This window comes from Cladophialophora psammophila (genome assembly GCF_000585535.1).
Source record: "Cladophialophora psammophila CBS 110553 chromosome Unknown aczJe-supercont1.5, whole genome shotgun sequence".
NCBI classification, from domain to species: domain Eukaryota; kingdom Fungi; phylum Ascomycota; class Eurotiomycetes; order Chaetothyriales; family Herpotrichiellaceae; genus Cladophialophora; species Cladophialophora psammophila.
Genome location: NW_006912926.1, coordinates 923,394 through 945,484, shown reverse-complemented (window position 1 = coordinate 945,484; position 22,091 = coordinate 923,394). Strand labels below are relative to the sequence as shown.

The 22,091-nt window shown below is 54.2% G+C and overlaps 10 protein-coding genes across 10 annotated transcripts; 4 read left to right on the top strand and 6 right to left on the bottom strand.

The window, feature by feature from the left end:
• Window positions 1-71: 71 nt before the first annotated feature.
• A1O5_03984 (uncharacterized protein) lies at window positions 72-1,395 on the top strand (the record flags this gene model as incomplete). Its single annotated transcript, XM_007744593.1, has 3 exons — window positions 72-465; window positions 568-1,117; window positions 1,221-1,395. 3 exons carry the CDS (start codon window positions 72-74, stop codon window positions 1,393-1,395), a joined length of 1,119 nt encoding a protein of 372 aa, XP_007742783.1.
• A 246-nt stretch (window positions 1,396-1,641) lies between these two features.
• A1O5_03983 (uncharacterized protein) lies at window positions 1,642-2,273 on the bottom strand (the record flags this gene model as incomplete). The annotated part of the gene is made up of 2 exons (XM_007744592.1): window positions 1,642-2,066; window positions 2,129-2,273. The coding sequence occupies 2 exons, from the start codon at window positions 2,271-2,273 to the stop codon at window positions 1,642-1,644; spliced, it is 570 nt and encodes a 189-aa protein (XP_007742782.1).
• A 1,810-nt stretch (window positions 2,274-4,083) lies between these two features.
• Window positions 4,084-4,374, top strand: A1O5_03982 (uncharacterized protein; the record flags this gene model as incomplete). Its single annotated transcript, XM_007744591.1, has 2 exons — window positions 4,084-4,231; window positions 4,295-4,374. The coding sequence occupies 2 exons, from the start codon at window positions 4,084-4,086 to the stop codon at window positions 4,372-4,374; spliced, it is 228 nt and encodes a 75-aa protein (XP_007742781.1).
• Window positions 4,375-5,534: 1,160 nt separating this feature from the next.
• A1O5_03981 (uncharacterized protein) lies at window positions 5,535-6,129 on the bottom strand (the record flags this gene model as incomplete). Its single annotated transcript, XM_007744590.1, has 2 exons — window positions 5,535-6,008; window positions 6,079-6,129. The coding sequence occupies 2 exons, from the start codon at window positions 6,127-6,129 to the stop codon at window positions 5,535-5,537; spliced, it is 525 nt and encodes a 174-aa protein (XP_007742780.1).
• A 1,129-nt stretch (window positions 6,130-7,258) lies between these two features.
• On the top strand, window positions 7,259-8,959 carry A1O5_03980 (uncharacterized protein; the record flags this gene model as incomplete). The annotated part of the gene is made up of 1 exon (XM_007744589.1): window positions 7,259-8,959. The coding sequence occupies one exon, from the start codon at window positions 7,259-7,261 to the stop codon at window positions 8,957-8,959; it is 1,701 nt and encodes a 566-aa protein (XP_007742779.1).
• A 290-nt stretch (window positions 8,960-9,249) lies between these two features.
• Window positions 9,250-11,001, bottom strand: A1O5_03979 (uncharacterized protein; the record flags this gene model as incomplete). The annotated part of the gene is made up of 1 exon (XM_007744588.1): window positions 9,250-11,001. One exon carries the CDS (start codon window positions 10,999-11,001, stop codon window positions 9,250-9,252), a length of 1,752 nt encoding a protein of 583 aa, XP_007742778.1.
• A 434-nt stretch (window positions 11,002-11,435) lies between these two features.
• A1O5_03978 (uncharacterized protein) lies at window positions 11,436-13,559 on the top strand (the record flags this gene model as incomplete). Its single annotated transcript, XM_007744587.1, has 1 exon — window positions 11,436-13,559. One exon carries the CDS (start codon window positions 11,436-11,438, stop codon window positions 13,557-13,559), a length of 2,124 nt encoding a protein of 707 aa, XP_007742777.1.
• A 71-nt stretch (window positions 13,560-13,630) lies between these two features.
• A1O5_03977 (uncharacterized protein) lies at window positions 13,631-14,371 on the bottom strand (the record flags this gene model as incomplete). Its single annotated transcript, XM_007744586.1, has 1 exon — window positions 13,631-14,371. The coding sequence occupies one exon, from the start codon at window positions 14,369-14,371 to the stop codon at window positions 13,631-13,633; it is 741 nt and encodes a 246-aa protein (XP_007742776.1).
• A 1,199-nt stretch (window positions 14,372-15,570) lies between these two features.
• Window positions 15,571-15,909, bottom strand: A1O5_03976 (uncharacterized protein; the record flags this gene model as incomplete). The annotated part of the gene is made up of 1 exon (XM_007744585.1): window positions 15,571-15,909. A coding segment is annotated over one exon (339 nt), but the record flags the coding sequence as incomplete, so codon positions are not given.
• A 4,245-nt stretch (window positions 15,910-20,154) lies between these two features.
• A1O5_03975 (uncharacterized protein) lies at window positions 20,155-21,921 on the bottom strand (the record flags this gene model as incomplete). The annotated part of the gene is made up of 2 exons (XM_007744584.1): window positions 20,155-21,605; window positions 21,696-21,921. 2 exons carry the CDS (start codon window positions 21,919-21,921, stop codon window positions 20,155-20,157), a joined length of 1,677 nt encoding a protein of 558 aa, XP_007742774.1.
• Window positions 21,922-22,091: the final 170 nt, after the last annotated feature.

Below are 22,091 nucleotides of genomic sequence, written 5' to 3'. Positions count from 1 at the left end.
TCAGACAGCGACCTTTACCACCCGCCAGGCACCGCTAAATCGTTCAGGAAACGCCCTATCTGGATACGATCATGTCGACAACTCCTCAAGCCAAGCAGGCAGGTTTCGTGAAGCTTGAACTTCGCACGGCTTACGGGCCGGTATATCGCAATGTATCGACCAACCCGCCGCGGGATGCTCGATCGGACGAGATCCCGTTGATCGATCTCAGTCCGATATACGACGACGATTTGGAGGCTCGACAGGCGCTCGCCCGAACCATCAGGCATGCGGCCGAGAATACGGGGTTCTTCTACATTCGAAACCATGGCATCCCTGAAGCCGTCATCCAAGCTGCTCTAGACGCCTCAAGGGCCTTCTTTGCGCAGCCTGAGGACAAGAAGATGCTGGTTTCAAAGGCCAAAGGGAAATGGTACAATGGCTATTCGGCCAAGAATACCGCAATGGCGAGTCCCTCGGAAGGATGTCAGTATATGGTCCCCTACGCCTCTCCTGAGCTTGGCTCCTTGTGTTGTTGGCGTTTGCCTACTTGTAGGTCTTGTTTGACACGTTATCGTGCGGGCACAGTGGACTACCGCGAGTCTTTCTCGTGGCGATACGAGCCACAATACGACCCCGATCCGAAGGACCCTGACGCCGTGCCCGCGGAAGTCCGGCCGTATATTCGTGGCGAGAACTATGTCTGGGAAGGCACAGAGCACTTAGCGGGCTTCAAAAAAGGCTGTATCGCCTACTGGCAGGAATGTCTCAAGCTTGCCCGCAGGCTCGTCGGCGTATTCGCTCTCTGCCTCGACCTCCCCGAGACTTACTTCGACGCCGTGACGACGTACCCCGGAAGCGACGGCGTGTTCAACTACTATCCCGCAATGTCACCAGAAGATGCCGCAAAGAGTCAAGATATCGGGCTGGGATCGCACACGGACCTGCAATGCTTCACGCTGCTTTGGCAAGACATGAACGGCGGGCTGCAGGTGCTTAACAAGGAAGGACAGTGGATCAAGGCGACGCCACTCGAAGGGACCTTCGTCGTCAACATAGGCGACTATCTGATGCGTCTGACCAATGACCGGATGAGGTCGACGGTGCACAGGGTCTACAACCGTTCCACGGTCGACAGGTTGGTCTTTGCTGGAACCCTGCTTTGTGCGCCTTTGTTTTAGCATGCCTTGCATGCGTTGCCAAACCTCAGACGTGGACCACTCTCTGACGAAACACAACAGGTACTCAATGCCATTCTTCTTCGGGTTCAACTTCAACGAGAAGTGCGGCGTGCTGCCCAGCTGCGTGGACGACGACAATCCGCCCAAGTACGAACCGATCTCGTGTGGGGACTGGTGTCAGTTGCGGTTCCAGCAAACGGACATGGACAACACCAAGGCTGCCGCCGTGTACTGAAGAGGACATACGATACGGACCGGCCACTAAACGAGAGGAGACAGGTACCATTGATCTTTAGGCCTCTTTGGTATGCTAGCACTCAGAGCTGGGAGGGGACTCGAATTTTGACTCGAGGGCTCTCTTAAGAAGTGCCAAATCCTCTCTTATATGATGTTTTATATAGAATATGTCGCCTGGGCTAGATGAAGGGAAGACTAACTCGTCCTCTCCATGTCACCAGGAATTTTGACCAGCCTTTCAGTACTATTTAGCGAATGCCGGAGCCTTGTCGTTGGCCTCTCCAATATCCAATGCGACCAAAAACCGGCTGACCATGTTGTAACTCGCAACCGTGACCGTAATCTCAACGATTTCCTGATTGCTAAAACCGGCCGCCTTGACTTCGTCCAACACGCTCTGAGGGACAGACACGTCTCGCGTCATGGCATCGGCATATCGCAGAACAGCCCACTGGCGATCGTCGAGCGCTCCCTTGGATGTTGGATGCAGCTGTTGCACGACGGCTAGTTTTTCTTCCGTAAAGCCCGCAGATTTCAAAAGGATAGGAGCATGAGCATGCCATTCATACCAGGCGCGGTTAATCAAGGCAGGACGGCAAATGGCAATCTCGCGGATATCGTCTGGGAGAGAGTTCTTCGTCCGCACGGCGCCGAGCAGGGCGTTCCAACCTAGGAGCGGACATCCGTTAGCGTTGGACAAGCTAGTAGGCCCGTGAGCGTGTGCAACAAACCATCTGCGATCTTGGGAGCATGCAACAGTGTCAAATCCAGCGCGATAAGGCCCATGGCACCCCGACGTGCCTTGACCCGCTCTAGGACCTCTTGATCCTCTGGCGCGAGGTTGGTCGGGGGGTTAGGTACGTAGTCGAGACGCATTTTGTCCAAACGATTGGTTTTCTCTCTTCCGATCTGTTTGGTCCCTCTTTAAAGAGAGCAGCTGCTCCTAGATAGTCGAGTATCAGTCAAGCAATCTGCGAACAGAAGAACTTTTCCATTGATCAAAGCCATCAGACTCGAGTACCCCGCTGGCTGTTAGCCATCGGTACCGAGCTCGCGACCTTGCCCGTGTGCGGGGAGGGCTATTATTTGTTGTCATCCAACTTCTCCAACGGCACCAGACGGCGGAATTGCCGCGCTTTGTTGGAGTTGTTTGGCAGGAAGGGTTTCGAGGATGGACGGGTGCGGTGGTGATGGCGGTGGCATTGGGGTTTCGATTGAACCGTGCCGCCGTCTCAGAGACAATAGTAGGACGGAGGCCATGCTGCTTTGACGGATATCGACGAGGTCAGTGCGAGGCAAGAAGTTGAAAGAAGACCAGGCTGCGCTGCGGTGGCTGCCACTAGGACGTCATCGTAGTCTGGGGAAGCTGGGTTGCTGAGCTGGCTGTGGTAATAGCTGTGGGAGCTGTGGGTGTATGGCGAATAAGCAGCCCGGCCGCCGCCCGCCGCGCCTTTTTGTCCCCAGTGTCGCCCAGTGTCGCCCAGGGGCGGTGGGGAGAAGGATCGGTTGAATCCAAGATGTTATTCTCATTTCTCTTGACTGTTCGGGGGCCAAGATCACTTCTATATGACTTCCTGAGCGTGCAGCTCTGGCAGACGTCGAACAAGCGAGACTTGCACGAGAAATGCCAAAACTCACCAGTGTGGGACAACAGCGGCCAAGGACGTACCGAGTGTCCAAGCAATTTGACGCCGTCTCAAGCTAGGTAGGTGAAATGCCAACAAGAGCCCTGCTGTGCCTACTTCATTTGCCCTTAGGCAACCTGCAAAGCTTGGAACGACGGATCTTTGGCAGTCACCTCGCCCAAAACAAGCGCGCGAAATATTATCGGCATTGTCACACATGCTTATCTTGTTCAAAAGCGGACAGTAGTGACCATTGAAGCGCGGGAGATCAGAAGATCAGAGGACCAAGAAGACTAACAAGTAGGAAGTTGGCCTGCCTTGTTGCGTGGTGCGTGGTGCATGGTGCCGGGTGAGGCACAGGCACAGCTGATTCCGCAGGTGCGTTCGACTTGTTACAACCTTCTCATTGCTCAGTGGCGACTTGCTCCGTCCTCTACAACCCAGGACCGAAAACAAGCATCCAACTACTCGTGCGCTTCCGGGAAATGCCTGAAATGCATGCCAGCCGCTAGGTGAAGAATAAGACCTGATCACTTATCCCAGCCAAGCTCCTCAGAACGGTTTGGCACCTCCGACTCGAAGACCGTCCTCCACCCTCACCTCATCTTCTCCCTGTTGCGCCATCACGAGACAAGGTCCCAACACCCTCTCCCATCCTCCCATCCTCCCATCTTGCCGTCTTGAGCCATCTTTCTCTCCAAGCCATCGCTCTTGCGTCACGCCCAACCGTCCACTCACTGCATCGCTCTTCCCTCCTCTCTTGCTAGTTATCACCTCGGAAGACTTTATCATCCACCCCCATCCCGCCCGTTCCTATCGAACCGAACAGAAAGCATCGTGCCTACCTAACCCAACTGCCTCGCATCTATTTAAACCCCCTTCCTCCCCAGACCCGAATCTTTCTCAGTCCATATGCCTGGAATTCGTACGTGTCTCTTCTGAATCTCCTTTCTTCAACACCCGATCCCTCCGGTGGCCCAGACTACCTTTTTTTTTTAATACCCAATTCAAGATCAACACCCCTTTCTAATACAAGTTGCTTAATCACAGCCCTCGACGCAATGGACAAGATCAAGGCTCTCTTCAGGCGCAAGAAGGACAAGGAAACTAAGACAGATACCAATGGCACTCCTGCTGCCGCTACTAAGCCGACGGCCACGGACACCGCCGCTGCACCTTCGACCAGCGATGCCACTGCTCCTCCTGCTGGTGAGTACATTTTGGGGTTATCGCACAAACCACTGGCGCTCAGTCACTCACTCATTCTCACAGGTACTGCCCCAACTGATGCGCCAGCGGCTGCCGATAAGCCAGCCGACCCTGCTCCGGCGAGCACTCCTGCTGCGAAGTAGGGTGCGTCTCCTCAAGGCAGAGAGGATACTTGACCAGATGATTAAGAAGCTCGGAATCACACGATGTCATGTCGGTGGCCAGGAAGCGCGCGACCAATCTCTTATCAAGTCTTCAGCTCTCGTGCTTCAACCGACCACTACCACTCAACGCCAATAGCCCGGAGTCCCTTTCATAATTTTAGCACTGTCCTTCTTCAGTCTGTCAACGAGCGTCTAATCAACCATTATACCCCCTTTTTTGACGCCAATGCGGAACCTTGCGCGAAACGACGATACCCTTCGTTCTTCAACATCTCATTCCCTAATCAGACACGCCAGATGACCACAGTTGGGCTAACGGGCCGGGAAGGATGGTCGGAGAATATTGCTTTTCACACAACATTGAACAATTAAGATACCCCAAACCGCACCTGCTTTGTAGCAAGCAGACAGCGAAGCAGCATGATCCGAGTTCAGAGATACCCCCCAGTCCTTCAGATAGTCGCCCTCCTTTTTGGGGCCAGTAGCATAGGAAATCACAATTGGCGTTTTCCATACGTTGATGCTTTCACCTGGTTTCTATCCACAGCCTCGTGTCCAATTGAAATCAGTCGTAGATATACACTAGAGCCACTCCTCTACGGTAAGAAAATTCTTCCCTGGTCATGACAGCTCCATCTCTCAAGCAGAAATATAAGGACGCCCATGGCCAACCATCTTGCTCAATATTATGCTCATCCCCTCATTATCCTCTATCCTTCCTTCGGCAGAGCACATCCAAGTATTGAGGAGGCCTTCAGCACGAGCTCCAGGCTTTTTTGCCGCGTCGGGAGAATCGAACATGACTAGCTCTCAATCCGTCCGCCTCAATTTGATCCGCACCCGTCGACCCGCTTGGTGATAGAGAGCTGCTGTCACCGGCTGCACGAACAGACTCCGGCTCGCCTCCTATTGCACGCCTCCCTGTCCTCGCAGAGAAGGGCCCGTCCGTACATCGAAGTCACATTCCTGTTCTGGTCTCCCCTGTGTACCTGATATCGCGGAGCTATACAGCTCATGCAGGTAGAAAGACGCCGGTGAACGATCCCATATTTTGTCGGCGAGGACGGCCGATAACAGGTTAAAATTGGCTTAGATAGTCACCCTTCTATCCTCGTGCCGTAGATTCTCCCCAGCGGCCTTTAAGGCAACTTAACGTCCAGTGTAACCAAGACAGAATCCCCTCCGTGTTTTCCAATACTGCTGTTCATCCCTGTCCCTACCGAACTCTTACTCCGGAGGGACAGGCCGCTCTTTGAAGTCGGTCGCGATGCAGGGTATATCCGTATCGAGCGCTTTGATTTGTCTCCCGGGATTAGGGACAAGAGAATGTCTTGATGTTGAGTAGATGAGGGAGCTGTGGTGTTCTGATCGCCTGTGCTGGTGTGGCTGAGCCCGTTGAGCTGTGAGGCAGACATAATGAGGGAGCGGTGGCTGTGGGGGAAGATTTCGACGATCTGGTCGCTCGCCCACTGGGCGATCCCGTCTAGGGCTTCTTGTTCGCGCTGAACTTCCTCTGGGCTCATCAGGTTCTGGGGAGGCACGCTCGATGCGCCCCATGTCCCGTAGCTGTGGCCGGCTGGGTAGTCATCGTAGAGAAGACGGGCACGATCGGACTGCCGACACCAGTTGTTAGCCAGTGGCCAACCGAAAACAGAAGAAACGAAGGGGCTGTTCGGTACTTACCTCATGGTGGCTGTGACGACGGACACCTAGACAGGAGAGGCAGACTCCCATACTGGCGGGAGATCGTTTGACATGAGAAAGAGGTGCAAAAGAGGACAGGCTATAACTGAAGGGGCGTGATCATTTTGGCCTGCCGGTGCTTTCACCCAAGAAGCCCAGAAGACGTATTGAAGTCAGGTTGCAGCAAAAAGGGTGACAGTGAGCGACGCGGGTCGAACCAAGGGAACCTCAATTGCACCAGCAGCGCTCCGAGCCGTTGGAAATTAGCCACGTCATTAAAGGTTTTTCCGTTCCGGCTACAGTTTTTTCCGTCCGCTCCCTCTCCTCTTCTCTATCGACATTTTCACGCTGCTCATTGCCTCTACCCATATTCCATCTTATTCACTATCTGAATGGTTCTATTGATAATTTCGCTATATAGTTGTGTCTTTGCGTCTGTGTCCACCCACTCTGATGTCAGAAATTCCAGAAATCCCCCTGCTCTTGCTCGGCTATTGTTAATCTACGACTGTGAATGCAAGACATCTGCTTTCCGGCTTCTGATGGTGCTATTTGCGTTGCGCTTCATGCTCCTGATCCACCAGCGCTGGGTCAAGAAGCTCAGATCATATCCTGGCTAGCAGCTCGTGTGCCTTACTCTATTGATGCCGCCACGAGGAGAAAGAATTTCTTCATCAACGCACCGGCAGGGCAATGCTCTGAGCTTCGAGGTCTGCTATCGAATTGATGTTTCCGGGTGAAACATGCCCTTGCCGATGTTTTGCTATTGGAATCCATTGTTTCCTATCTTAAGAATGCCATTGTTGATATTATTCCGGACGATGAGCACCCTTGCGTCGGACATTGGCTTGCCAAGATAGGCATTTCATACTCCTTGCGAGGCTGTCACAGATCAGTACAGATGCAAACACCCCTTTTGGCCATTCTAGCCGCATCATTCTGTCGAAGGATCTGCGAGACATTGCTGCGTGGTTCCCTGAGCCAAAATTAATCTGAATCATTATTTGGGGGAGGTATTTGCAATGTTGTTACAATGCTGCCTGAAGTTATATATTTGCTTCGGTCGTTGGTCACAAGGTTTTTTCGTCCATCAAGCCAGTCCATTCGTTCTTTTCCTCCAGTCACTCGTTTTCACATTTGTCACTCATTTGAAACCGGGCCTGCAATCCTTCCGGCCAACATGCGTTCTTCTCTGGTCTCTCTAGCCTTGTGGTTGGGCATGACCACAATGCTTTCTGTTACTTCTGCTCAGGATCCTTCCTCGACTGTCGACACCGCGGCAACCTGGCCTACTGAGCCCTACCCTGGAGCAAGCATTTGGTTGGATTGGACCAGCTCGGCCAGTGTCAGCTCCGACTCCAGCTCGACTTCTTCAATATCCGCCGCCTCTTCCTCGGTTCATGTCATTAGCACAACCCTTTCGACGGCTGGTTCCATGACAACTAGCTCAGCCACGTCTTCGATGCAACAATCTGCAACACCAACAACTGTCTCCGGCATGTCCACTTCTACTACGCAAAACTCGGTCACCTTTTCTGGCTCATTTACAAGCTGGATTGACCAGGAGAGCCCTGCGACCACTGCCACCTCCTCCACCATGATGTCAATCTCAACCAGTACAAAATCTGCGGCTTCTTCTCCCAGTACATGCCCATATGCAGACTTGAGCTTCCTGAGCCCAGAAGATAGCTGTGCGAGGTACGGCTTTGTCTGTGATCGCACGTATGCTGAGAGCAGCTTCCGAGGGAACTGGATAACTAAAGATAGCCCAGAGTTGTGCGCACTTCGCTGTGATACTGCCAACGAGAGCAAAGAAGGTCGATGCGCGGGTGTGGTCTTCAATACTACAGCCACAACCAATAACTGCAGACTGCTCAAGAACCTCGACAACCCCCTTTATAACAGGGATTCTGTCGCTCTCCAGCTCTATCGTGATCTAAATTGTGGCAAGATGGAGAATTCTACTACATCTGCGACTGAGAGTTCTACCACAATTTCGGCTTCGACCTCCATCAGCTTTGTTGGACCCGTCACGACCGGTTCCTCATCATCTTGGGTTACTTCGTCCACATCCCCGGCTGGCCCTATCTCGACTGATATTTCAAGCTCCTCCGCCAGCTCTGGCTCCATTACTATAACCTCTGGAAGCACAATTACGGGCGCTCCTGACACAACTTCTGTTGCGTCGTCCTCGCGTAGGGGCCGCTTCTCTTCCTCTCGCAACCACAGCTGGGGCAGCAGCCATTCCAGATGGTCCGCTACCTCGCACCGAAACTCTGCTACCGCCGGTCCGTCGGTGACCAGCTCCGCCACTACCTCCACCTCAGGAAATGCAACCTATACCCGGGTTAGCAGCACCAGCAGCACGACTGCTTCTTCAAATGCAACTGTTACGACGAGCAACTCTGCATCTCCTATTTCAACTACAACATCTCGATCTAACTCTTCCGTGACAATTGGGTCCACCACTTGGACATCTAATTCCAACTCCACTTTTGCAGCTCCTACTGCGACCACGAGCTCGTCCTCCAACTCTACGACGAGCTCCATCGTCGCAACAACAACAACTGCTGCCACCACAACGAGCAGCAGCTGCCCTGCTTCGGCTACCACCGTGACCATCACAGTTTCCAGAGGCCCTGCAAGCGTCACTGGTCCCGTCGTGACTGTTACAGGAACAGTAACAGAGACAAGCACCATAACGAGAACAACCAGGACGATTACGACATCGACGGGCACGCGGACGCACTACACAACCACCACCGAAACGGTGACTGCGACCACGACATTTACTTCGTCCGCAACCATGACAATCACTGCCACGCTCACTTCGACTCAAACTTCCGGTCAACGCTGGGGACGGATTCACTGGAAGTCATGAACCAGCACAGATGAATTTTTAGGCTAGTTTAGAGAACTGCCCTGTCCTCACAATCGATCACTGAATGGTGAGGATAGCAAGCTCCGGCTTCGTGTGAGTTGCTTTACAGGAGAGGAAATGAGAAGGCAAGAGCAGAGGTCCTGTGATAGAGTTGAGCGGAACAAGTCCCTTTTGTAATCTAGAACTAGCTTCTTTCAGGGATTTCGAGTTCGAAAGTCCTTCGCCCTGGATTTCCCTCTCCTAGTCTAATGCAATCAAATCTAATTTCTAGAGTATGATTCAACTGAAGATCAAAGCCTTGAGTCTCTTGCAGTGGGCTTCCTCGACCAAACCTGCACATCCTTATCTTCGATGTAGTTCGCAGGGAAGTACTGCGGCCCAAGAGTCTTCTTGACCACCTTCCCTGTGCCGCTCTTGGGTAATTCCCCCTCAATCACTCTTAGCAGAGTCGGCATTTTATATCCGGCGAGACGACTCCGTACGTCAGCACGCAGGTCATCCAAGCTCAGCTTCTCTGGATCTCTATTGTTCTTCTTGTAAAAGTTCTGGGCGACTTCGTCGTTGCGCAAGGATACAACCGCACCAACTCGCTGTCCGAATTCCATGTCGGGAACACCTACCACCATAGCCTCTCCGATATACGGTAGGGCTAACAGCTCTCGCTCAATGTCCAACGCCGAGATCTTGTACCCACCAGATTTGATAATGTCGACAGACGCGCGGCCGACGATAAAGTAGTACTTTCCTTCCCGTCGAGCCACGTCCCCGGATTTGAAGTAGCCGTCAGCATCATGCGCATTTGCGGTAGCTTCTGGGTCATGTAGATATTTGGAGAACATGGTGAAGGACTTGGCGAGGACTTCGCCTTCGTCTCCCTCCGAGAGCTTCACGTCCACACCATAGGTCAGTTCTCCTACTGAGCCGTCCGGGATGTCTTCGCTGGGATCTGCGGGCATATTGAAGACGACGCCCAGTTCGGTGGATCCGTACCGCTGTACGATCCGTCTACCATTCATGAGACTTGTCCAGAAATCATTGATCGGCTTGGGCAAGGCAGAGGTACCGCAGAGACAGACTTTGAAGGCTGCGGCAGCGGCTTTGTAAGTCGCTGCCTCATTTGGGGGAAGCTTCGTAGCATGTTCAAGGTAGTATCGCATCATCCGCATGTAGATGGTTGGCACACCCGTGAAGTGCGTCAGACCACCTTTCCGCCACCGATTCCAGGTCCATTCTGGATCGAAGCTGCCGGATTTGAACTCGATGCAAGCGCCCGTCTGGATGAAAGGGAAGAATGACACCCAAATTCCAGTCGCGTGATGGACAGGAAGGAGATGAAGAAGGACATCAGTCTCTTGCAGACCAATCTGCTGTGCAAAGCACATCGACCCATCGACCATGGCAGCCCGACGAAGCACAGCTCCTTTCGGTGGGCCCGTCGTGCCTGAGGTAAAGATGACCACGCCTGGAGCATTGGGATCTTGGTACCGGTCGGAGGAGATCTTGATATCGTTGAGGGCGAAGGGTGCCTCGCGTTCGATCACATTGATGGGCACACAGGCAAAGTCTGGATTTGTCGTTTTGCGGATTTCCCTCGCAACATCCTCACCTAGCCTGAGAGCCGGCGTGGCCGTAACGACAGCAACCGACCTCGCCTTGTTGACGTAGTAGCAGCCTTCTTTCACGGGCTGAGCGGTGCTAAAGGGAGAGGCAGCAGCCCCGGAGGCAAGGATGGCCAGCACACCCACCACAAACTCGTAACCCCCTGGCGCCAAAATACTGACATAGACTTCTCGCCCATTCTGCAGGTCTTGGACGGTTTCGTGTGTCAGGGAGTCTCTCAACACTCGACGCAGGACCAGCACGTCGCTCAGGAGCTGGGCGGCTGTCCTTTCAATCCCTGCATTGACATCGCGTATCGCCGGCCTGGGATTGGGGCGATGTGCAAGGGTGAGCAGGCGGGTGAAAAGGGGGTCGGCGGGAAGAATGTGGTCGGCCGAGTGACTGGGGACAAAGTCGGTTCTGTCGAAAGGCGGTTGCTTCATCTCTTCCAAGGCTGTTGTTTCTTGTTGTCACACCACCGGCATCATCTTGGGTCACCAACTGCTCGTCTTCCCCCCGGCTTTTAAAGTCGGTGCAAGATTGGCCTTCTCACCATGCAGCGCAACAACTCCAAGGGAAAACACCGAATCTCCCAATCACGGCGTTTTTGAAACAAGACAAAAGCCGCTGCCAGCCTCGGCAGTTTGGCCTGTGATGAGGGGAGCAGTTGACTGAGCTGCCTCTCACAAGCACCGACGGACATGCTGACGAGGTTGATGATCGTAGATACTGAGTATTTCTAGAGGACTCCCTTTCTTTTCTCTCTCCTTCACACCCTTTGACCCGGGTTCCTTCTGAAGGACTATCCTGCAAAGGTTGTAGAGACTCCCCTCCCCGTCCACCACCAATTTCACTCATCCAACGCCATATTGCAGCCATGCCTGATTTCACAGACACGCTTAGACCTGCCGAACCCCAGGGCCCAAGTATTCTGGCTCAGGAGAGAGCCGGGTCCAACGTGAATACCGACCAATTGGCAAACCACTTGCTTTCGCGGAATGACTTCCTCAACCGACAGAAGAAGATCCTCTCGATACTGGAACCCATCCCGGTCTTCTGCAAGAAAAATCAGCTCAACATGGCCCGTCCGGACCGCTATCATCTTGGCCTAGCACGAGCAAAGACGCTGAGGAGATTGTCCCTCAAGCACGGCTGGGACCGTGACGACTATCTCATGGCCGACTATCTGATGGACGAGATGGGCCCCTACGCTCTTCATGTAACCATGTTTATCACTTCCATTCGAGAGCAGTGCAATGACGAACAGAGAGCCTACTGGCTGCCAAAAGTCGAAAATTGGGAGGTCATCGGCTGTTATGGACAGACTGAACTCGGACACGGCAGCAATGTCAGAGGAATCGAATGTCAAGCCAAATGGGACCCCAAGACCAAGGAGTTTATCATCCACAGCCCTACCATCACAGCTAGCAAATGGTGGAATGGTGCTTTGGGGCGGACGGCAAGCCATGCTATTGTCGTTGCCCAGCTGTTGCTACCAGACCCCCCGACTGGAAAGTACAAATCATATGGTCCTCATCAGTTCATCGTTCAGATCAGAGATATGAAGACCAACAAGCCACTGGACGGCATTGTGATCGGTGATATTGGCCCTAAGTACGGTTACCCTGCTATGGATAACGGCTATATGCTCTTCGACCAATTCAGAGTCCCTCACTCGGCCCTGCTGTCCAAGTATTCCGGGGTCGACCCAAATAACGGGACCTATATCAAGCCTCAAAACGCCGCCCTTGTCTACGGATCTTTAACTTTTGTGCGTGCTCAGATCATCATGCATGCGAGACTCATTCTGGCTCGGGCTGTCACGGTCGCGGTCCGTTATCTGTCTATCCGTCAACAGTTTCCAGATCGAGATTCAAAGGATCCAAACGCCCCTGAACAAGCCGTGCTCAATTATCCCACGGTACAAATCCGCATCCTCCCACTTCTAGCCACTACCTTTGCTCTTCACTACACGGGTGAAGCGATGTACAAGCTCTACTACGGCACTCGAGAACAGATCGAGAAAGGCGGTGACTTCTCCCGTCTGGCAGAGATGCACGCGGCTTCTTCCGGCTTGAAATCGCTGTGCACTACTCTCGCAGCCGATGGTATCGAGACCTGTCGTCGCGCAATGGGAGGCCACGGATTTGGGGGTGGGAGCGGGATGATCGCGCTCAACAATGAATATCTGTCCAAGCCCACCGTAGAGGGAGACAACTGGATGATCACACAACAGACTGCGGCCTATCTGATCAAGAGGATGACCGAGGTGGCGAAGAATCCTCGATTGAAACCGACCGATTCCGTGGACGTCCAGTTCCAAGACTTTGTCGCCAACAAATCAAGATCACACGATTTTGATATCCTGGGAAACCCACTGGAGCTGGTCAAGGCATTCAAGCACAGGGCTTCGTACCTCTCTTACCAAGCCTATCACGCAAGAGTCCTTCAGAAGAAGCCATGGACAAGCATGATGATCAGTCTGCACAAACTCAGTCGAGCCCACTCCGAGAGTCTCCTTGTGTCGAACTTCTACAACGCCGTGTTTGAAAGCACTCCAAGCCCTCCGCTTGATGCCGCGACCTTGGATGTGTTGAAGGTTTTGTTCCGCCTCTTCGCACTCTTCACGCTTGATGTATCTGCCTCAGAGTTTCTCCTCTCCAAAGCCTTGTCTATTGAGAGACTGCAAAATGTGGCACCGGCGATTCAAGATCTGATGGCGCAAGTGCGGCCTCACGCCGTTAGGCTCGTGGACGCTTGGTCCATTCCAGATTACCTGCTCGAGAGTGCGTTGGGAAGTTATGACGGTGATGTATACAATAGACTCTTCCACAAGGCGCACAAGGAGAATCCGCTGAATCAACTGACCTTCAATCCGGATTGGAGGACCGAGGAGATTGTGATGGGCGAAGGCGAAGAGAATGCCAGGAGACGGTTGGAGGCCCTTGCGTTAGGCACGACGGGGCATGAGCAATTTAATGTCGTCAAGCCAAAATTGTAGACCAAAAAGAGTTGGCAAAAGGGGCAGATGATGAGGGAAAAAGATCGTGCTTTCGTATACAATTCTCCAATCTAGATCTTAGCCTTTGCGGCTGTGCCGACCCTCTTCCTATGCACATAGCTGATCGCCTTGAACTTGTCCAGCGCCTCGCCCCAGAGTTCCGCCCTCAACAAGCCATAGACGCCCATGGTCGCTCTGGGCGCGATGGTCTTTGCAAACTCGACCGCCCTCTCCCTCATCTTATCCGGCTCACAGATCTCGTCCACAATGCCGTCCTTCAGCGCCGCTTCGCCGGTCCACTTGTGGGCCTCGAGCAGCATTTTCCTCGCGATCTTCGGCACAAGCTTGAGCCGAGGCAGAGCCCCGATGCCGTCGAAATGCAGGCCCAAGTTCACCGGGGGCATGCTGATGAAGCCGCGCTTGCTGTTCATGATCCGGTAGTCGCAGGACAGCATGAACGGACACGCGCCACCAAAGGTGTGTCCCGTGATCAGCGCGACGGTCGGGTAGGGATAATCCACCAAGGTGGCTAGCAGAGGGTAGAAGCCGTCGGCGTTGGCGAAGATGTTGGTGTCGGATTCGTCCAGCTCGAGACCCGTGCACCAGAACTTGTCCGAGAAGGACGAGATGATGACCGCTCCGGGCGAGTCGGGCTTCATCAGATCCCTCTCGATGTACCGCAGCGCTGAGATGATGGTTTGCGCGTACGCCTGGTTCAGCCGGTTCTCAGGCGGCTTGTTCATGGTAATGATGTGGACGCCCGGAGCCGAGGGCGGTGAGTCAATGGTTAGATTGGGGAATGTAGGCGCCATCTTGTGCGAGAAAATGCCAAACGAAGATTTCTGGTGGTTGAATCTTGCCTGTCTGTAGCCTGAGATATCGCCCGGGGTCGACGAGGAGGGCGGACCAGACTGTCTGTGTGGGAAGAATGTGTGCCCTGAGTGAACAGAATCGAAGAGGTAAGCTATATCATCCGTTCTCTTTTCTCCTTGCCGACATTTGGGCTTCGGCGGCTCCACGATTTGCCTCGGCGATATTGATTTTGGTATGCCCCAACCCGCAGCCTCGCCGTTCTCTGATGGAGGTGCGGGGAAGCAACATATTGGGGTAGCCGCGCTCGCCGCTCAACCTCGGCAGTGGAACAATGATGATCCAGCCGCCGGGTCTAAAAAACACACTAACCATAGTTGGTATGGTGTCTCGCGAGTAGGCTGACCTCACTAGGGTGTTCAAGGTTGTGTCGTCAGGGGCCACCCACACCACACTCATCCACTGCTCAATGTTCGACGACGCCAATCTTCAGCGACGCTGGTGAAGGTCTTTCTCTGTGTGGTCTTGCAAGGCCTGACTGCAGGCAGGAATAATGATGAAGAGCACAGAAGGGTTCTCAAACACCTCCCAGGCAGAAAGACAAAGTTGAGAGTGATTCTCGTCCCAAACGATGCCCAGCTCAAACCCCACACATATGCAACCACGGCGCCTACAAAGAGACACTGCCACCCCTCCTGCATGACGGCAATGCTTGCCAGGATGAAAGAGAAACGGAGGTCATTATTCATGATAGCGCTCATCGAGACTGCTTCTGCCTACATCTTGTCATTCTGGTTCCCGCATCAACCGTTGCGCCCGTCCAGCTCGAGATATGGTCCCTGGCACTTTCGCAACCTTCCTAAGTCGCCAACAACCTGGCCATCCTCTGAAAGAAAGACTGATATGATCCCCTGCCGTCATTTCCATATGGACTCCCCCGAACCCAGCAATTCCCCCGACTTTTGAGTCATCACCCACAGCATTCCCTGTCAAGAAATCGACTTTTGGTCGAGCTGGGTTGACGGATATCTTCCTGCTCAGCTGGTTCTTTGTTGCCTCGATCAGTGTGAGCTCTTAAACCACCAGGAGAAGTGGCTAGTTGTTCAGCCGAAGGGTTGATCATTCACTTAGCCGCCCGGAGGGGGGTCATGTTCGAGAGAGTTCGTACATACCTTAACGGGGCTCTGTTAGTCCAATCGCTTCTTGCGCTGAACACCACAGATGTGCGTCTGGCTTCCAGTTCCGCGATTTGCCTCTCGAGACGACCGATCTCGTCTTCTGCCTTGGCGATACTGGCTGAGAATCTGTCGCCCTCAAGCTGCCATCGCCTGAGATTGTCCCTCTCTTTCTGGAGTCGCCTTTCTTTGACGGCTTTCTCCTGGCAATGTTTACAATCTTCATTAGCTCTGGACAGATTGTCAGTGTCGACCAGTTTAGCGCCACAGGTCTCCCCGATTCGAGGTTGGCGAGGACAACGTTGTTTCATGTTTCCCCATCTCCAATCTCCACACCGGAAATCGGTCCTGGCATAGTAACACATTTTGCTTGACTGTTCAGTTTGGAACCCAAGGAATGAGAGCCAATGGAGTCTTCGGGGATCTGCATGAAGTCAGACGGGTCAGTCGAGCTATATCTACTTTCTCGATCTTTGCTGATAAGCCTTACCTGTGAGCTGCCGCTGCTCAACTGGGCTGAAGCTTTGCTATGGTGCCAGAATCCTGGACCCGAGGCCGTCGTCGTCAGAGGTCTGTTGTTGATTCCCAATATCAGCGGGGCGTTCTGGGAGGTCACTGTTTACTCACTTGTGGTTGTGGGCGGATGTATTGGAGGCCAGGCCTCGCTGTGTGCGTGGAAGATTTGGTTTTGAAACACGATTCACTTTTTGTTGCCAAAGCTTAAGACCTTGGGTTGGGATTCTTTTCGACAGATCAGTCTTCTTCCAACCCTCTTTATAGCTTTCGAGCGAGTCTCCCCCCGCCGATCCTTGCTATGTGAGACATGTCGGTGGCTTTGACCAGAGACTAATTCAATTCGCTTCGAGTTGAATCTTCAGGTCACTTGAGGTCAGAGGATGCCGGTTGTCACTGCTCTCCCCGCTGTCGAAATGGTAGTGGCGAACCAACCGTGACGCGAGAGAATGCATTTTGCGCCATGCACGAGACCCTCAGTGGATGTGAGCTGGTCCTCCCCCTCATCTCTGACAGATCATCTGCTTCTCGGCCTTGAACACAACGTCTGCCACTGCATGGTAAGCCAAACTTTGTTTCATTTTCTATGCTTCTCTTCAACGTGATGCGGCGTGGCAGATTTTGAGTCGTGGACTCTGGACCCGCCCAAGCTAAGAAGCCAACAGGTGGATGAATCTGGAAGGAACCAAGAACACTCTCACTTTTCGGTATGGAGCCGTGTTACGCCCCAGCAGTTACGATGATGGCGGGTCACAGTTTCCACGGCCCGCACTGCAAGGGCCTTGACAGCTTTGCGGATCACGGCCAGAGGGCTATGCTTTCCGTCTTATAAACCCAGTCAACCTGCTTGTGGCCAGGCCGGATGTTTTGGAGTGTTTTTCCGGCCCGTCGGCAACATCATAGCCGCAAGCGTAACATTCCACGACGGAAGGACATGCCATATCGTCTCTCGTCAGGTGCTCGGACCCAAGAGCTTTCCTCTGGCCATCAATGCGTTCCAGGACGGCCTGTCTCCAGCGTGGCGTCCTCAAGTGTGTGCATGGAGTCGCAATGTCGTTGGCCCAGCTCGCGAGCGGATTTCTTTGCGCCTGAGTTTGCAAGGGGCTGGACCCACCCGAGTTTCCACCCGTTTTCCCACCCGTTTGCGGAGTGTAAGATCGATAGCTCGAGAGAACATGGCTAATGGGCGGTTGACACGAGCACTCACGAACGAGAGGGTTGCCAGCCTTCTGCTGGCAAGGGGGACCAGGGGGAAGAGGATTCTTTCCCCGGCATCCGTTGACTTTGCCTAGAGCAAACAACTCTGCTGCGAGCCCTGGCTGCTGATTTGCCGATCAGTCTGCTACATCATCATTTCTTCTTCAGCATCATGATTAACCAGGATATCGGTCTGCCAGCAGAGACCAACAAGTTCCCTCGTCATCGAGCGACATAGTGGCATCGGGCTTATCTCCTCTACATTCTCGCCAGCATCAACCTAACGCAGAGAACCTCGTGCATGATGTTGAGCTGGCTCGACGATATTGGTGGAAGCCGCTGTCAAAAAATTGTCATTTACACTTCCTGCAGACGCCCTGGGGTAATGCAATGCGCTCTGGAGCAAACAAGAGTCTGGAGGCCCGTAGCAATCCCCGTCCTGCCAGCCGGTCCGGCCACCCTAGCTCTGAACACCTCAGCGCATTCATGAAGGGACCATGCATGGATGGAGCTCTACGTGGCCGTTTGGCCGTGCGGTTACAGAACTATCCATGCCATTCGCCACTTCGGGCTTGGTGCTGGTCGTTGTCCAACCTAGCATGCTGGACCCCATGTCGATCTGAGTGCTGCTACCGGCCTCGAGGAGGTGGATTCTCATCCGCCCACTTCAACAGGGATCCGGATCCCGTGGTTCACGGGTCTGTTCGCTCCTTCTAAGCTCAACACCCGGCGGACACCACTTACCTCAGCCTGATCATGATCCAGCAGAACGCGCTCGTCTACTCGTTCCTCTTTTGCGACAATTCAAGCATGTCTTCATAGAGCAATCGTTTCGGGTCCCTCTCCTCTCCCCCGACAATCGGGCTCACAGCGGATAAATGGCAATCTCTGCTAGAAATGTTTCCGTCCAACATCGCTTGCCGAGCTGAGGATCCTGCAAAGTTCTCGGTTATTACTGCATTGGCTGGAGACTGGAGACCTTCTCCTGAGCAGCCAGGAGGTGGACTGATGGCTGTTACTGGCTATCAAAGGTCCCGCCTCACTTCATCTCAGGGTTACAACTCTCCGCAGGGGGAGTTTGGACGCAGAGCTAACGCAAAGCCAAGGTTCATCCCGTCCGCTCCAGTATATTCTTATGCACGAGGCGAACCCTCACCAACCTAGGGTCACTTTTGTCTCAAACCTACCGAAGCTTGCCACATCAGATGAGCGAACATCTACGGCCCGAACTACCCCCTCTTCCAGCTCGACAAACTGGCCTTTCTAGCCGATCGATCCTCTCTAGGACTGAGCAATCACGGGCTCTGTTGCAAACAGCGCTTTGCCGCTCTGCGGCTCTGCGGCGAAATGACCCCCCCCCCCCCAGGGAGAGGGCATTCTGCTGGGGAGAGACACAGGTTTGCACTGTAGCTGCCTCTTCAGCATGTTGGCTGCTTAGCCTTCACACACAAATATGGCAGTGACTGGCCTTCAATATCGATTTGTTTGTTTGCTAGAAGTTTTGATATGTCTAACCTCTAGGCGAATCCAGCAGCCAGATACATCATACGACACCGAGGCATTCATCTCTGTTTTGCAATGTAGTGGTTGAACCCACTTTCCATTCATTAAACGAGTCCTCTACATCGAGGAACCTGACGTGAGGCAGGTCTGCAGTATTACTTTGCGTCTTGATGCCCCATGCTCCCGAAAGACTCCCCATCGCCCGTTGTGTTCGGGTTCCTCTGGACCACATACCTGTGTCTGCAGCATCTGACATGCCCCAAACCTCCTCACTGCGTACCTGCATGTACCTATATGTGGTACAAGGTGTGGCTCAACAGGAGATTCATCACCCGCTTGTTAAGAATGCCAGAACATGGCCATTGCGGCATTCCTCCGACTTCAGTTGAGCTACTGCCGTCTAGTTGAGCCTCTGTGATGACGGATGAAAAATACCTTCGTCATCATCATACGCCACCATGTGCAAACATAACACTTGCAACGGGCCCGGGTCAGCTGCCGAAGTTGTTTTGGCCGCGTGCTGTTGGAGAAGAACAATGACATACATGCAGGTCAAGAAGCTGCCCATCGCAGGACTGAGTCCAGGGCCATCCTCCCGTCCGTCCATCCAGCCAGCCAGCCAGCCAGCCATGGTCACGAGTAGAAGCTCCATGTCAGACCAGGCCAGGCCAGGCCAGACTGCTCGGATCAAAAGGACAACCGGGCCACATCGACGGTGGGTGCGTCTGGAGCATCTGGAGCGTCTCATGGGTTGTACGCAGATAGGTACATAGGCAAAGACCATACAGACAAAAATAAACACAAACACCAGGACGCGTTCTTAAAAGCAAATGGCCCTGCACGCCCAGGAGCTCTTGCCCGTGACCTGGCCGGATATAGAGCTCTTACAGGCATGGGCACGCAGGCACATAATTAGGGCAAAGACGAAACACAAAACACAAAACAGACAGAGACAGAAACAGAAACAGAAACAGAAACAGAAACACAAGGACGCGTCTTCGATTCTCCGGGCAAAAGACCTGACCCTGCCCGCCCCAATTTTCTATCTTTCATTTATACACGATTTTGATCCACACCGACGCGGCTACGCCCCGAGTTCGTGGTCGAGGGTCGAGGTCGTATTTTGCTTGGTTGACGCCGGTATGCTTTTGGGCTTCCTCGACTGACTGATAGATACATCGATAGATGTATTGATAGATAGATAGATAGATAGATAGATAAATGGATGGATGGATGGATGGATGCAGAAGCCTTACATCGGAACCCATATGGATAGATTCTCCCCTCGCACCTTTTGCATGGTTTGCTATGGTATGGTGTGGTGCCGCGTACATAGGTGCTTGAGGCCTCCCTCTGATGGTATCTCTCCCGCTCTCGCCTCTCATTCACTCACTCACTCACTTCCTCGCGAGGTTCTTGTGCAAGATGTGCTCCTTCATGCCCAAGCCAGCGACGGCAGCCAGCACGGCTAGTCCCAGGCCGGAGACGAAGGCGCCCCTCAAGGCGTCCATGTATACGTCCAGGACGATACCCCTGTCCCATCCGGGGGGCAGGTGGTTGATTCCCTCCAGACTGTCGCGGATCCTCCTAATGACGCCCTCGCTGCCGGGCAGATCGCCGAACTTCTCCCTAAGCTCATCGGTCAGGATGTTCTGGAAGACGGCGCCGGCGATGGTGATGCCGATGGTGGAACCCGTGGAGCGGAATGCGTACGAGGCCGCCGTGATGACGGCCTGGTGCTCGTGGTCGACGGAGCTGATCATGCCGACCAGCGTGATGGTCAGCATGCCGCCGTAGGCGAAGCCCAGGGGTGTCGGGAACGCGAACGTCATCCACTGCGGCGTGGACAGCTGGAAACTGCAGATCAGCGCCGCGCCCAGGATGAAGGTCGCCATCACAACCACCATCTGCACGTAGTACCGCCCCGTCGCGCGCATCACGTACCCCGACGCCAGGCTGCCGATCGACGTGGCCGCCGCCAAGGGCACGACGCGCAGCCCGGCCGCCGTGGCCGACAGGCCTCGGATCTGGAGGTACAGGGGAACGTAGTAGATGGCCAGGAAGGCGGACATGGTGCCGAACCAATTGGCTAGACACGCCGAGAGGACAGTACGGGTCCGCACGATGAGCGCCACGGGCAGCACGGGCTCGGGCACCCAGCGCGGCTGCGACTCCAGGTACATGAAGACTCCCAAAGTGGCGAGGGACAGCAGCAGGCTGGTGATGATCAGCGGGTGGTCCCAGGGCAGCTGGTTGCCGCCTGTGTTGAGGCCCAGGAGCAGGAGGATGAGGCTGGAGACGAGAAATCCCGAGCCGAGGAAGTCGATGCGCGACAGGGGCGGTTTCGTGCTCGGGTTCACGGGGATGTCGATCAGGAAGAAGACCATGACGGTCGACACGGCGATAAAGGGCACCTGTAGTAGGAACGCCCAGCGCCAGGACAACTTGTCCGACAGCACGCCGCCAAACACGCCGCCCAGCCCCATCCCCAGCCCGTACACGAGGTTGCCGTAGCCCTGCCACAGACCGCGTCGCCGCAGCGGCACGAGGTCGCTGGTAATGTAGGTCGCGATGCAAGTCAGGCCGCCGCCGCCAACGCCGGCGATGATGCGGCCGGCGATGATGGCTCCCGCGCTGGGTGCCAGGCCGCAGACCAGCGTGCCCGCGCCGAAGAAGACGTTGGAGAAGATGAGCCCCCATCGCCGCGAGAAGATGTCGGTCAGTTTGCCCGAGAGCGGCTGGCACGCCGAGTTGGCAATCAGGTAGCCCGTCGCCAGCCACGAAAGGAGGGACAGCGAGTCGAAACTGGACGAGATCGGGGCTGTCAGGGTCGCAACGATGGTCGTGTCTGTTTGTTGTCGTTTAGCATGTTGGTCAGCAGCAGTAACGGGGAACGTCCGCTTGGGGCCGTGAACAGATCAAAAGCGTAGAGACGGACCTAAGGCAGCAAAAAAGACGCCAATCCACGTGGCGGCCATGATAGCGACGAGTTTCTTGGTGCTGGTCTCTTCGGCCAGTGCGATCTCGCCGGCGCCTGGTTCTGGAGCCGGCTGGGCGCTCTCCGGGTCGACGGCGGCGCCATTCTGCTCGCTGCTGAGGAGAGGGCTCGTCTCGGTGGGGTGGTGTTGGTGTGGCGTGCCGCTTTCATCCCTCGTGAGCGTCATTGTCTCCGATGGTGGTGGTTGAGGGTGATGACGACGAGATGGAAGAGTGATGAAGTTGCTGGCACTGATTCGTTTCGATTCAATCCGAGCGACACCCGCCAATGCTACCCTCAAATACCCTTTGTATGACTCTGTGCTCTGTGCTCTGTGCTCTGTGCTCTGTGCTCTGT